Raw genomic sequence first — 13,073 nt, 5'->3', positions numbered from 1 at the left:
AAATTGAATGGAGATTCAACCCACCCACTGCAGCTTGGAGGGGTGGGTGGTGGGAACGAGTCGTTCAGATGGTCAAAAGGTTGTTGCGACGGGTACTGAACCGTGCTTTCGTAAACTATGAAGAAATGATGATGATTCTTATTGACTGTGAAGCAGTTGTAAATTCCAGACCATTGACCTACATATCAGATGACCAGAATGACCTTGTGGCTCTGACACCTTCAACGTACATACAAGATATCAAAAGGGTGGGAGTGCCAGATCTCGTTTCCACTGATAACATTAATTTATCGAAAAGGCTGCAATACCAACAACATCTGAGAGAAGAATTGAGGAAGAGATTCAGACTGGAGTATCTAGGTCAACTCGTTTACAAGAAAGGAGACATGAAGGGGAAGAGAGAAGAGAAAGTGTGGAGATGTTGTGCTGATCGGCAATAACAACATGAAGAGAATGGACTGGCCCTTGACGAGAGTAACAGAGATGTTCCCCGGGAAGGACAATGTAGTACGAGTAGTGAAGGTGAAAACTGCTGCTGGAGAATTCATCCGGCCAATACAACACATCTATCCCTTAAGGATGTGTTTCTCTCCCATAAGCCCAGGTAAAGGCGCAACACTAGACGTTGCCACAAAAAATACCAAGGTGCCAAAGTTACCAGGACAGGCAGGAAAGTGAACATCCCTTCACGTTTTCTTGAGTGAAAGAACTTAAACTGTGTTCGAAATTTTGTTTAATATATCTTGTTAGTGTGTAAATTAATTTGATTTGACAGTGTAAAATCAAAGGTGGGAGGATGTTGCGTCTGGACAAGCAATGTTATTGTGAATCAAAAAGGCAGTGAACTCGTAAGTAAGGTTAAAAAAAAAAAACGAAGAAGAATGATCCTTTTGTTGTGCTATGTGACTGCTGTGAAATTGGTTAAATATCTAAATATACAGTTTGAGAATTTGGGGAAGGAGTGAAACGGGTAGTTTCATTGCTGTTCCAACAGATGTCATTAGTTGTCCACGTGTAGTTATAAACTCCAAGATAACCAACAGAGTTTTATAATTTATTTTAACAACGATTACTCTTTGGCAAATACAAATGGTGGCTCTAACATAACTCCTCAAGATATCTAATTGATACTTCATACCACCATATAACTAGCAAATTCAACTAGGATAACATTACCCTTAATGAAGGTAATTATTTGCAGTGCACTAGACAATCATTCACTTATACTGATTAACGATAACAATATTTATCACACATTAATACTAGACAGTCCATGTTCATACACCAATGCCTTCTAATAAAAATGTAATAAGATGTAATAAACAAGTACATATTGTATATCTTGTATAAAGAAACCTTCATGCACACTGTACCATAGCAATATCAGAAGCAAAGTGAAGAATAATGTCTCACCTGCACATTCCTTAGCACTTCTGGAATGCCAGTTATAATGAAGGTCCCCGTCATCTGAGCCTCGCTGAGATGCACCTCAGGAGGGGTGACATATATGGCAGGCAGGAACTGAATAACATAGGGAGCTGACAATATACCACCACTGTCTACAGTCAAACTTATATTGCTCTCCACAGTGCTGAGACTTGGAGGAGCATCTCCAGATGCAAATATATTACATGAATATTCACCTAGGAAGAATGAAATAAAATATGTCAACAATCAGACTTTCAGACATTACCAGTACATATGGAAAAAAGAACTGAAGTGTAAACATTTCTAAATTTAATGTGCACAGAAATCACCCATAAGAGAATCCATTAAACTTAAGAAACACAGTTGAATAAATAATTGCTGCTCATACAAGCTCAAGAGCACTTTCTGAAAATTCTTGAGAAATTTCTGCTCTTAACTTGGCAATGCCGTGTGGTAGCATTGGGCCTTACTGCAGAATTTCTCATACTGATGGTTACTCGTGCCATAAATCTCGCAACTCTGCTTTACATTGTCAAGGTGATACTCCCTACAATGCCTGAAATCAACACAGGGTTTTATTGGAGTAGGTGTTTGCAGCAACAACTGCTTGGAAAATGAGACTGTGTTGAGAGGAATAAAAATGACTGCTTGTCTAAGGCAAGTTATTTTGTTTTGTTTATACATTTTTACAATGCAACTTTGTATCATGTGGTTTATTAACTTGAAATATCAGTCCATGACAAAATAACAAGCAATTGGTCAGCATTTCTGTGTTCGCTGTTTTGTCATTAATAATTCAGTTGGTACCGTATGGTACTGCACCACACTTACTTCTCCTTACTTCTATGGTGATTCTGAAGAAACAATTCACACTGTAGTTGCAAATTATTTATATGTGTCATGCAATAGTATAATTGTAGATTTTACTAAAATACCCAAGTCATAACACATGCAGAGGGCGGGATGTTTCGCGTCTAATGATGTACAATGTTGAATAAGGATAAAGGGTTTCCACCTGTTCAATACATTGACATAGTGACTTAATTAAAATATCACATTTTTATTATTATCATTATGGTACCGGTTTTGGCATCTCCCATGCCATCATCAGCCAATGAAAAATTTTGCAAGGTATTATAACTGATTACATGAAATAGTTATGCAGTCTTAGGCCTGGACACATCGTTAGTAACTGTTCTTCAGGCTCCTGTTATTCATGTGGCTTGAAACATCACACTCTACTTCATCGAGGCAATCAACCAGTCCCGCGAAGGCAACTTGAAGCCCCGCCTGGAAGACACAGCAGCGCTGATGTCAACCAGCAACAAACTGTTACAGCAACTTATTGTTCGTTACAGGCAAAATCTCAAACCCCTATATTACTTTCCACTGCACTGGTTAAAGTACGTGATGGATATGGAAGATTGCAAACTTGTAGAGCGCTCCTAGATTCATGTAGCCAATCACACTTCATTACAAATGCCTGTGCAGAACGTCTCAGCTTAAGGAAGGTTCGAAACCAAATACCAATTCAAGGTATAAGTAACGCTGCTACAGAATCTCGTCACAGTGCTACCGTTAATGTTCACTTCATGCACAGCGATTACCAAGTGGAAATCAACCGTGCTGTGTTGCCAAGAATTTTGGCTGATCTCCCAGGATTGTATATTAACTTTGCTGACTGGTGTATACCGGAAGAGCTCCCTCTAGCCGACTCAACTTTCAACCAACCTGGATGTACTGACGTGCTATTTGGTGCAGAGGTATTCTTCCAGTTTCTTCGACCGGAGAGACGGGTGAGACGAGGTGACTATCCTGTTCTCCAGAACACGGAACTTGGGTGGATGCTTGCAGGGCGGTTTCAATAATAATAATAATAATAATAATAATAATAATAATAATAATAATAATAATAATAATAATAATACAGAAAAATCATCAACAAAATTAAGGGATTCCAAGATCAAAGTAATTAAAAACGGACTGGCAACAACTGGTCACGAGAACGTAAAGAAGCCCACTCCGAAAGGATGAAGAAGTACTGGGCCGATCGAAAGAGGAAGAACCGTAAATGAATGATGCTTAACGTGGTCCATAGTAGACCCATTCGAAAACAAGAAGAAGAAGAAGAATAGTTATTTGTTTTACGTCCCACTAACTACCCTTTTATGGTTTTCGGAGATGCCGAGGTGCCGGAATTTAGTCCCGCGGGAGTTCTTTTACATGCCAGTAAATCTACCGACACAAGGCTGACGTATTTGAGCACCTTCAAATACCACCGGACTGAGCCAGGATCGAACCTGCCAAGTTGGCGCCAGAAGGCCAGCGCCTTAACTGTCTGAGTTATTCAACCCGGCAGGGCGGTTTCAGTTAAACAGAACGGCTGAAGCACCTCCACAGACCATACAGACCTCCTTCGCCACGAGTGACAATTCCCTTGACCATCTGGTTCAACGTTTCTGCGAATTAGAAGACATCAGTCAGCCGATCACATCAAAGGACGACCTGGAATGTGAGAAACATTTTACTGCCAACACCAGGCGAGATGCTGAGGGAAGATTCACGGTATGGCTTCCACTTTGTGAGGATTCAACAGAACTTGGTGACTTGCTCACAATGGCTAGGTCACGGCTCCATCATCTTGAGAGACGACTGAAGAGGAATACCCAACTCGAGAAAGACAACGTGAACTTCTTAGAGGAATACGAAGCTCTGGGACATATGGAGGCCATCGACATGTCACAACTTAATGAACATAGCTACTACATGCCCCATCACCCAGTTCTTAAAGAGGCAAGCTCTACTACGAAGACGAGGGTTGTATTTGACGCTTCTGCCACCACTGCACGTGGGAAATCACTCAACAACATCCTCCGAATTGGGCCGACTATCCAGCAAGATATCTGGTCCATCATTACAAGATTCCGCACTCACCAAGTGTGCTTTACAGCCGATATTCACCAGATGTATCGTCAAGTAAATGTTGATAGTCGTGACTGCAACCTTCAGAGAATTGTATGGCGCCGATCGCCGGAAGAACCTATAAGGCATTACCAGCTGAAAACAAGTCATGTACGGAACAGCTTCAGCACCATTTCTCGCTACTAGGTGCCTTCACCAGCTCGCTATTGAGGATTCTATCAGTCTACCCAAGGCAGCAGAAATTCTCCAGAGAGATTTCTATGTGGACGCTGCATGTCTGGGGCAGAAACCCTTGAGGAAGCTCTACGAATTTAAATCTAAGAATTTCATTTTTGTCCGTATTGAACTGAGAATAGAAGAGAGGAAAACTTAAAAGGGTCCACCTTTTCAATACAAAAATGTTATAGTCTATTTATAACATATACACTGACAGACAGAGCAAATGCAACACCAAGCAGGAGTGGTCAGAACTTTATGCCAATTGCAGGGTAGACTGACGTCACTGAGGTATGCTCATGATGTGAAATGCGCCGCTGTGCTACGCACGTAGCGAACGATAAATGGGGCACGGCGTTGGCGAATGGCCCACTTCGTACCGTGATTTCTCAGCCGACAGTCACTGTAGAACGTGTTGTCGTGTGCCACAGGACACGTGTATAGCTAAGAATGCCAGGCCGCCGTCAACGGAGGCATTTCCAGCAGACAGACGACTTTACGAGGGGTATGGTGATCGGGCTGAGAAGGGCAGGTTGGTCGCTTCGTCATATCGCAGCCGATACCCATAGGGATGTGTCCACGGTGCAGCGCCTGTGGCGAAGATGGTTGGCGCAGGGACATGTGGCACGTGCGAGGGGTCCAGGCGCAGCCCGAGTGACGTCAGCACGCGAGGATCGGCGCATCCGCCGCCAAGCGGTGGCAGCCCCGCACGCCACGTCAACCGCCATTCTTCAGCATGTGCAAGACACCCTGGCTGTTCCAATATCGACCAGAACAATTTCCCGTCGATTGGTTGAAGGAGGCCTGCACTCCCGGCGTCCGCTCAGAAGACTACCATTGACTCCACAGCATAGACGTGCACGCCTGGCATGGTGCCGGGCTAGAGCGACTTGAATGAGGGAATGGCGGAACGTCGTGTTCTCCGATGAGTCACGCTTCTGTTCTGTCAGTGATAGTCACCGCAGACGAGTGTGGCGTCGGCGTGGAGAAAGGTCAAATCCGGCAGTAACTGTGGAGCGCCCTACCGCTAGACAACGCGGCATCATGGTTTGGGGGGCTATTGCGTATGATTCCACGTCACCTCTAGTGCGTATTCAAGGCACGTTAAATGCCCACCGCTACGTGCAGCATGTGCTGCGGCCGGTGGCACTCCCGTACCTTCAGAGGCTGCCCAATGCTCTGTTTCAGCAGGATAATGCCCGCCCACACACTGCTCGCATCTCCCAACAGGCTCTACGAGGTGTACAGATGCTTCCGTGGCCAGCATACTCTCCGGATCTCTCACCAATCGAACACGTGTGGGATCTCATTGGATGCCGTTTGCAAACTCTGCCCCAGCCTCGTACGGACGACCAACTGTGGCAAATGGTTGACAGAGAATGGAGAACCATCCCTCAGGACACCATCCGCACTCTTATTGACTCTGTACCTCAACGTGTTTCTGCGTGCATCGCCGCTCGCGGTGGTCCTACATCCTACTGAGTCGATGCCGTGCGCATTGTGTAACCTGCATATCGGTTTGAAATAAACATCAATTATTCGTCCGTGCCGTCTCTGTTTTTTCCCCAACTTTCATCCCTTTCGAACCACTCCTTCTTGGTGTTGCATTTGCTCTGTCAGTCAGTGTATTTGCACTTGGAACTAGTTTCGACGCTGTTTGGCGTCATCATCAGCCAAAATGTGGGAAATAGGCTAGCATGTAGGCATTTATATTACACAAGGCGTTACATTAAACAATACACATCTTACAAGGAGATAAAAACAGGGACGAATATAGAAACAAATGAATCGTTGAGAAAGTAAAATTTATACATATTAAAAATAACCTTAACTACACATCTTGCAGTGCGAAAATATTAGTCTTGAATGATTCCTGAATACAAAACACACGCGCACTCATTTCTGAAGAGCCAGCAGGCAGGAAAAAGTAAAGTGAAACCTTAAGAGTTCTTCTGAGAAGAGTTCATCATTTTTTCTATGTTCCGACTAACTAATGAAGTCTCCCTTGAGTTCCTGATAAACATACACAACAGGAAATTCTCCTTCACTCTCAACAATAGCTATAAAGACCAACGGTAAATTTCATTTTAAATATTGTGCAGAGACGTGAAAGCATGACCTTAAACATGATATAACTTCTTCATTTAACCCAATTTTTTACACAAGATGTTACATTAAACAATACACATCTTACGAGGAGATAAAAACAGGGACGAATGTAGAAACAAATGCATTGTTGAGAAAGTTATACATATTAAAAATAAGCTTAACCACACGTCTTGCAGTGCGAAAATATTTGCCTTGAATGATTCCTGAATACAAAACGCACGCGCACACACTTCTGAAGAGCCAGCAGGCAGGAAAAAGTAAGGTGAAACCTTAAGAGTCCTTCTGAGAAGAGTTCATCATTTTTTCTATGTTCCGACTAACTAATGAAGTCTCCCTTGAGTACCTGATAAACATACATAACAGGAAATTCTCCTTCACTCTCAACAATAGCTATAAAAGACTAACGGTAAATTGTATTTTAAATACTGTGCAGAGATGTGAAAGCATGATCTTGAACATGATATAACTTCTTCATTTAACCACCTTTGAAAGTCTCTCTCTATATTACATAGCTTCATTAACACCACCATTCTGTAGACACACAAAATAATCTTGTAATCTTCACAGGTCCGGTATTCAGCTCGGCAAAAATATAAAATTGGTATTAAGGAATACGTTTTCTGAGAGTTTGGAGGTTGACTGTGCCAGTATTTGTGCTGTATTGTTGCAGCGTTACGTGTAGGGTCGGGGCAGACCTAAACTATCCAACACGCTCTGTTCCTCTTCATCTCGCGCCATAGCTTTACCGCCTCATGTCCCGCAATAAACATCATAGAAACCTGCCCCCACCCTACATGTAACGCTGCAACAATACACCACAAATACTGGCACAGTCAACCTCCAAACTCTCAGAAAACGTATTCCTTAATACCAATTTTATATTCTTGCCGAGCTGAATACCGGGCCTGTGAAGATTACAAGATTAGATTGTGCATCTTCAGAATGGTGGTGTTAATGAAGCTATGTAATATAGAGAGAGACTTTCAAAGGTGGTTAAATGAAGAAGTTATATCATGTTCAAGATCATGCTTTCACATCTCTGCACAGTATTTAAAATACAATTTACCATTGGTCTTTTATAGCTATTGTTGAGAGTGAAGGAGAATTTCCTGTTATGTATGTTTATCAGGAACTCAAGGGAGACTTCATTAGTTAGTCGGAACATAGAAAAAATGATGAACTCTTCTCAGAAGAACTCTTAAGGTTTCACCTTACTTTTTCCTGCCTGCTGGCTCTTCAGAAGTGTGTGCGTGTGCGTTTTGTATTCAGGAATCATTCAAGGCAAATATTTTCGCACTGCAAGATGTGTGGTTAAGCTTATTTTTAATATGTATAACTTTCTCAACGATGCATTTGTTTCTACATTCGTCCCTGTTTTTATCTCCTCGTAAGATGTGTGTTGTTTAATGTAACATCTTGTGTAAAAAATTGGGTTAAATGAAGAAGTTATATCATGTTCAAGATCATGCTTTCACGTCTCTGCACAATATTTAAAATAAAATTTACCGTTGGTCTTTATAGCTATTGTTGAGAGTGAAGGAGAATTTCCTGTTGTGTATGTTTATCAGGAACTCAAGGGAGACTTCATTAGTTAGTCGGAACATAGAAAAAATGATGAACTCTTCTCAGAAGAGCTCTTAAGGTTTCACTTTACTTTTTCCTGCCTGCTGGCTCTTCAGAAATGTGTGCGCGTGTGTTTTGTATTCAGGAATCATTCAAGACGAATATTTTCGCACTGCAAGATGTGTAGTTAAGGTTATTTTTAATATGTATAAATTTTACTTTCTCAACGATTCATTTGTTTCTATATTCGTCCCTGTTTTTATCTCCTTGTAAGATGTGTATTGTTTAATGTAACGCCTTGTGTAATATAAATGCCTACATGCTAGCCTATTTCCCACATTTTGGCTGATGACGCCAAACAGCTTCGAAACTAGTTCCAAGTGCAAATATATGTTATAAATAAACTATAACATTTTTGTATTGAAAAGGTGGACCCTTTTAAGTTTTCCTATCTTCCATTCGAAGCTCTACGAATGCAAGAACAACTCATTGATCTCCTTCAAAGGGGAGGTTTCCAACTTCGAAAGTGGTGTTCCAATCATCCATGACTACTCGAAGCTATTCCTCCAGAATACAGAGAAGCTCAACTTCAACTTGATAACGGCAATAATATCAAAACTTTAGGACTCTTGTGGCATCCTGCCACTGATCAGCTACAGATTGTGAATGGTACTGGGTGTACTGACGTCAATGGACCTGTTACAAAAAGAAAGGTACTTGCAGTCATAGCATCAATATACGATCCGTTGGGACTGATGGGTCCATTCATCATCTCCTGCAAATATTTCCTGCAGCAACTCTGGCAACTGCGCTTAGGTTGGGATGAGAAGCTACCGACAGAACTACTCCATTTCTGGGAGCAACTGCAAAATCAGTTTCCTCTTGTTATTCGAATTCGAATCGACAGACTAGTGTTGGCGGAGGGTATTGTCACTAACATTCAATTGCATGGGTTTTCCGATGCATCTGAGAAGGGTTATGGATGCTGCATTTATATATAAGATCAGAAAATCAACAGGGTGAGTGTATCACAAGGCTACTGTGCGCTAAGTCAAAGGTCGCCCCATTGAAAAAGGTCTTCCTTCCTCATCTAGAGTTATGTGGAGTATTGCTTCTAGCTCGTCTTCTCAAGAAGGTGACATCAATCTTAAATTTGTCTATAAGCAGCATCCATTTATGGACAGATTCGACTAAAGTTCTTTCATGGATTGCAGCATCGCCTACACGGTGGAAAACTTTCATTGCCAACAGAGTTGCAGAGATTCAAGACAGCACATCAATTGCAAATTGGAAGCACGTTGCTTCAGGGGATAATCCTGCGGATTTGATTTCACGAGGACTCACCCCAGACTCCCTTATCGCTAAATCACTCTGGTGAAATGGACCACCGTGGCTTGTGGAGGATACTCTGTCATGGCCTGATACAATCCCTTCTGTGGAGACTCAGGACATCCCAGAACAGCGGAACCCAGCGGTCAGTCTCTTAGCACTTCAACATGAGGATGAGTTCATGAAGCGATTCCCTAAGCTTGCATGACTGCAGAGGGTGACAGCATACTGCCTCAGATTTGCCGCCAACGCCAAACTTCGTCCTACGGAAAGGAAGACTGGCAAATTAAACCTCCAAGAGTTACGTTGTGGACTATATGCATGTATCAAGAGTGGCCAAGCATCAGCATATGGTGCAGAGATTGATGCCCTTCGGACTACAAAGGCGATTAGTAAGAAGAGCAAGCTTATATCCCTTAATCCATTTCTCTGCGAGCAAGGACTTCTTCGAGTTGGGGGCAGATTACAACGATCGGAGCTCCCTTTCAACCAACAGCATAAAATAATCTTACCCTTAAGTCACCATCTAACTAAATTGATTATCGAGAATGAACATTGACGAATGTTACACGATGGGTGTCAATTGCTACTTTCTTCACTTCGACAGCAATATTGGATAACAAACGGAAGGAATACCATTCGGAAAATCATACACCATTGTCTTATCTGCCATAAGCTCAAGGCAAAAAATGCCCAGCAACTAATGGGTCAGTTGCCAAGCTACAGAGTATCACCTGCCAATCCATTCCTACACTGCGGGACTGACTAGGCTGGCCCACTGTATATAAAATCAGACTCTCGTAAAAACAGTGCAAAGCTGAAATGTTATGTATCAATTTTTGTATGTTTGGCTACTAGGGCTATTCACTAGGAAATTGTTAGCAACATGACTACCCAGGTCTTTCTTGCTGCTCTCAAACGCTTCATCTCACGACGAGAGAGACCTGCGCACATATATTCGGACAATGGCAGAAACTTCGGGAACTGCAGAGATTGTTCGACGAAGAACATCATCAACGAGAGATCTCAACCTTCGCTAGCACTGAAGGCATTCAGTGGCACTTCATTCAGCCTCAGGCTCCACACTTCGGAGGCATTTGGGAGGCTGGTGTCAAATCATTCAAGCATAATCTACGACAAGTGATGGGAACGGCATTCCTTACCTTTGAGGAACTGGCAACACTCACAGCACAAATCGAAGCATGTCTTAACTCTAGGCCTCTAGTCCCCCTATCCGATGATCCCGACGATCTAGTTGCTATCACTCTCGGTCACTTTCTTATTGGAAGACCTATCACTACAATTTCCGAACCAGATCTGAGTAATGTATGCCTCAATGTACTGTCTGGATGGCAGCAACTACAACGGCAGCTCCAAGGATTCTGGAAGGCATGGTCAACAGACTACCCCTTCCATCTGCAGCAGCGGAGTAAATGGACACTATCAAACAATAATGTGCAACCTGGAGACGAGTTTGAATTGAGCGAATTAGGATATGTACATGGTTTAGGTAGGATAGCATGAAGAATGTAGTGGACTGTAGGTATAGGACACAAGGTAGGTAGCCGGTTCATATCACTGGATTCCTGTGGAACTATTAACAAGATATATTTACACCCTTAAATACACACGTGATACACATTGCAAGAACACTCGCTACACATATTTAAATTCACATAAACTCCGAATGTGCTAGATGCATTGAATACTATGTCATCGCCCTCACTACGCGACAGACTATCCGTATCCGCTTCATCTCACTCCCCCGAGTCTCATCCCCGTAAGTGGCAGGTAATCTACCGCATCCTGGTGGCAATACAAATAGCACTGTCCATCTGACCTCTGGCGAGGGCTTGCTAAATTAGGGCTAAATTAGAGTGGAAGCAAGGAGGTAAATTTGAGTCTGATGTGTGATTAAAATACAAAGACCGCTTAATCTTTTAAGATGTTAGACACGTCAGAGAACACAAGACTTTCTAGTGTGTCAAAAAATATTTTTTTACAACTAAAATATAAGTGAATAGCCTTGAAGAGTACAAGGTGTTCCTTTTAAAATTTTATCTTCAGTCTTTATACACTATCTAGAACAGGGATGGCGAACCTATGCCACACGTGTCACTAGGTGACACGCAAACACGATTTCGGTGGCACACCACACGCATATTAACGTTTTCATGCACGTCTTGTTCTATAGACTATACATACCTCATGCATCGTATATTCATAATGTTTCAGGTTTAAGAAATAAGTAACGAAAATGTAATTTTAAGTTCCATTCAGACGTGCATTATGGCAACACTGATAGAGATAAATGTCAGATGCAGCCAGCAAGGCATTCGCTCACTCACATCAGTCAATTACTGAAGTTTGGCTTGTGTTAGTAGAAGTGTTTATCGTTTTGAATTCTGTAAGACAAATAGTTGCTAAGAGATTATCCCTATTTTGAGATTAGGAAAAACTATCGCACTTTATTTCAAAGCCTGATATTGCACACTTGAGTGATATTAAGGTCAATTTTTTGAGTAGCAGTTTTGAAATGGAGCGGACCTAATTTCAAGATACCAATCATGGGTGAACAAATACTTACTGCTTAGTAAAGCATTGGTGAAAATCGAGTGTGCTTTTGATGGTGAATACTCTCTTCAGAAACCGGAGAACTTAATACTTGAACAGTGGAACAGCCTCGGCCATGAAGAAACTTGCTACAGCGCTACTTACTCATACACCTGCGAGCTGCTATTTTCTACAATGAACGTTGTGAACAGTTAGAAACCATCTTGGTTCAGACCTAAGTGCTTCTTGCTTGTTAGTGAAGACGAGAAGTTATGAACCTAAAATAAATGTCATCGCTACTAAGATTCAGCAACAAGTTTCACACTATAGGTGAGAACGATATTTCACTGAAAGTCCTTTGGCAATACTAGTCATCTTGATTTCTATATCTAATAATACTTAATGACGAAATGTGTTACAATGGACACTTAATAAACTTTTTTTTTAAAATAATGTTAGGTATTCTTAAATCGTACACATTTAAACATATATATTTGTGGTATTGGCAAAATACGACCACGGAACATGCAATCAAATGTAATATTTTACAATATATATAATAACCTAATAACATATTATGGAACATAACTTGGAATTAGGGATGGAAGTCGGGGGGAAGGTGTGGTCGCGGGTTGTAACCATTCCAAAGGAAAATAACAAGTGGCACAGTAGACAGTTGAGAATAATAAATCAGACTTAAAATGGCACACCAGTTGGAAAAGGTTCGCCATCTCTGATCTAGAACATTGTTCCTTTTGTTTATGTAATTAGGGCATTTAATCATTGTTCATTCTGTACAGATTCTGTCATAGACAATTTTGTAGGCAACTCAAATTTATACTGTGTTCAGAAAACTGGATCCTCACTGAACACAAATAAGAATGAAATAGAGCAATTCCTGGGAATTCACATTCTGTCAGGCAAAGTCAGCATGCCAAGTTACAGAATGTACA

General features: G+C 41.7%; 1 protein-coding gene across 1 annotated transcript in view; it reads right to left on the bottom strand.

Annotated features, from left to right (window-relative positions):
• Gp210 (nucleoporin 210) overlaps positions 1 to 13,073 on the bottom strand; it is a 461,410-nt gene that overhangs the window by 124,016 nt on the left and 324,321 nt on the right. The window contains exon 12 of the mRNA XM_067145468.2: positions 1,414 to 1,643. Coding sequence (XP_067001569.2) covers positions 1,414 to 1,643 — 230 coding nt within the window. The remainder of the gene's footprint in view (positions 1 to 1,413; positions 1,644 to 13,073) is intronic.

The sequence above is a fragment of the Anabrus simplex genome, chromosome 4, assembly GCF_040414725.1.
Source record: "Anabrus simplex isolate iqAnaSimp1 chromosome 4, ASM4041472v1, whole genome shotgun sequence".
Classification (NCBI taxonomy): Eukaryota; Metazoa; Arthropoda; class Insecta; order Orthoptera; family Tettigoniidae; genus Anabrus; species Anabrus simplex.
Note: the sequence above shows the minus strand (reverse complement) of the source record. Positions and strands in the feature narration are given on the sequence as shown.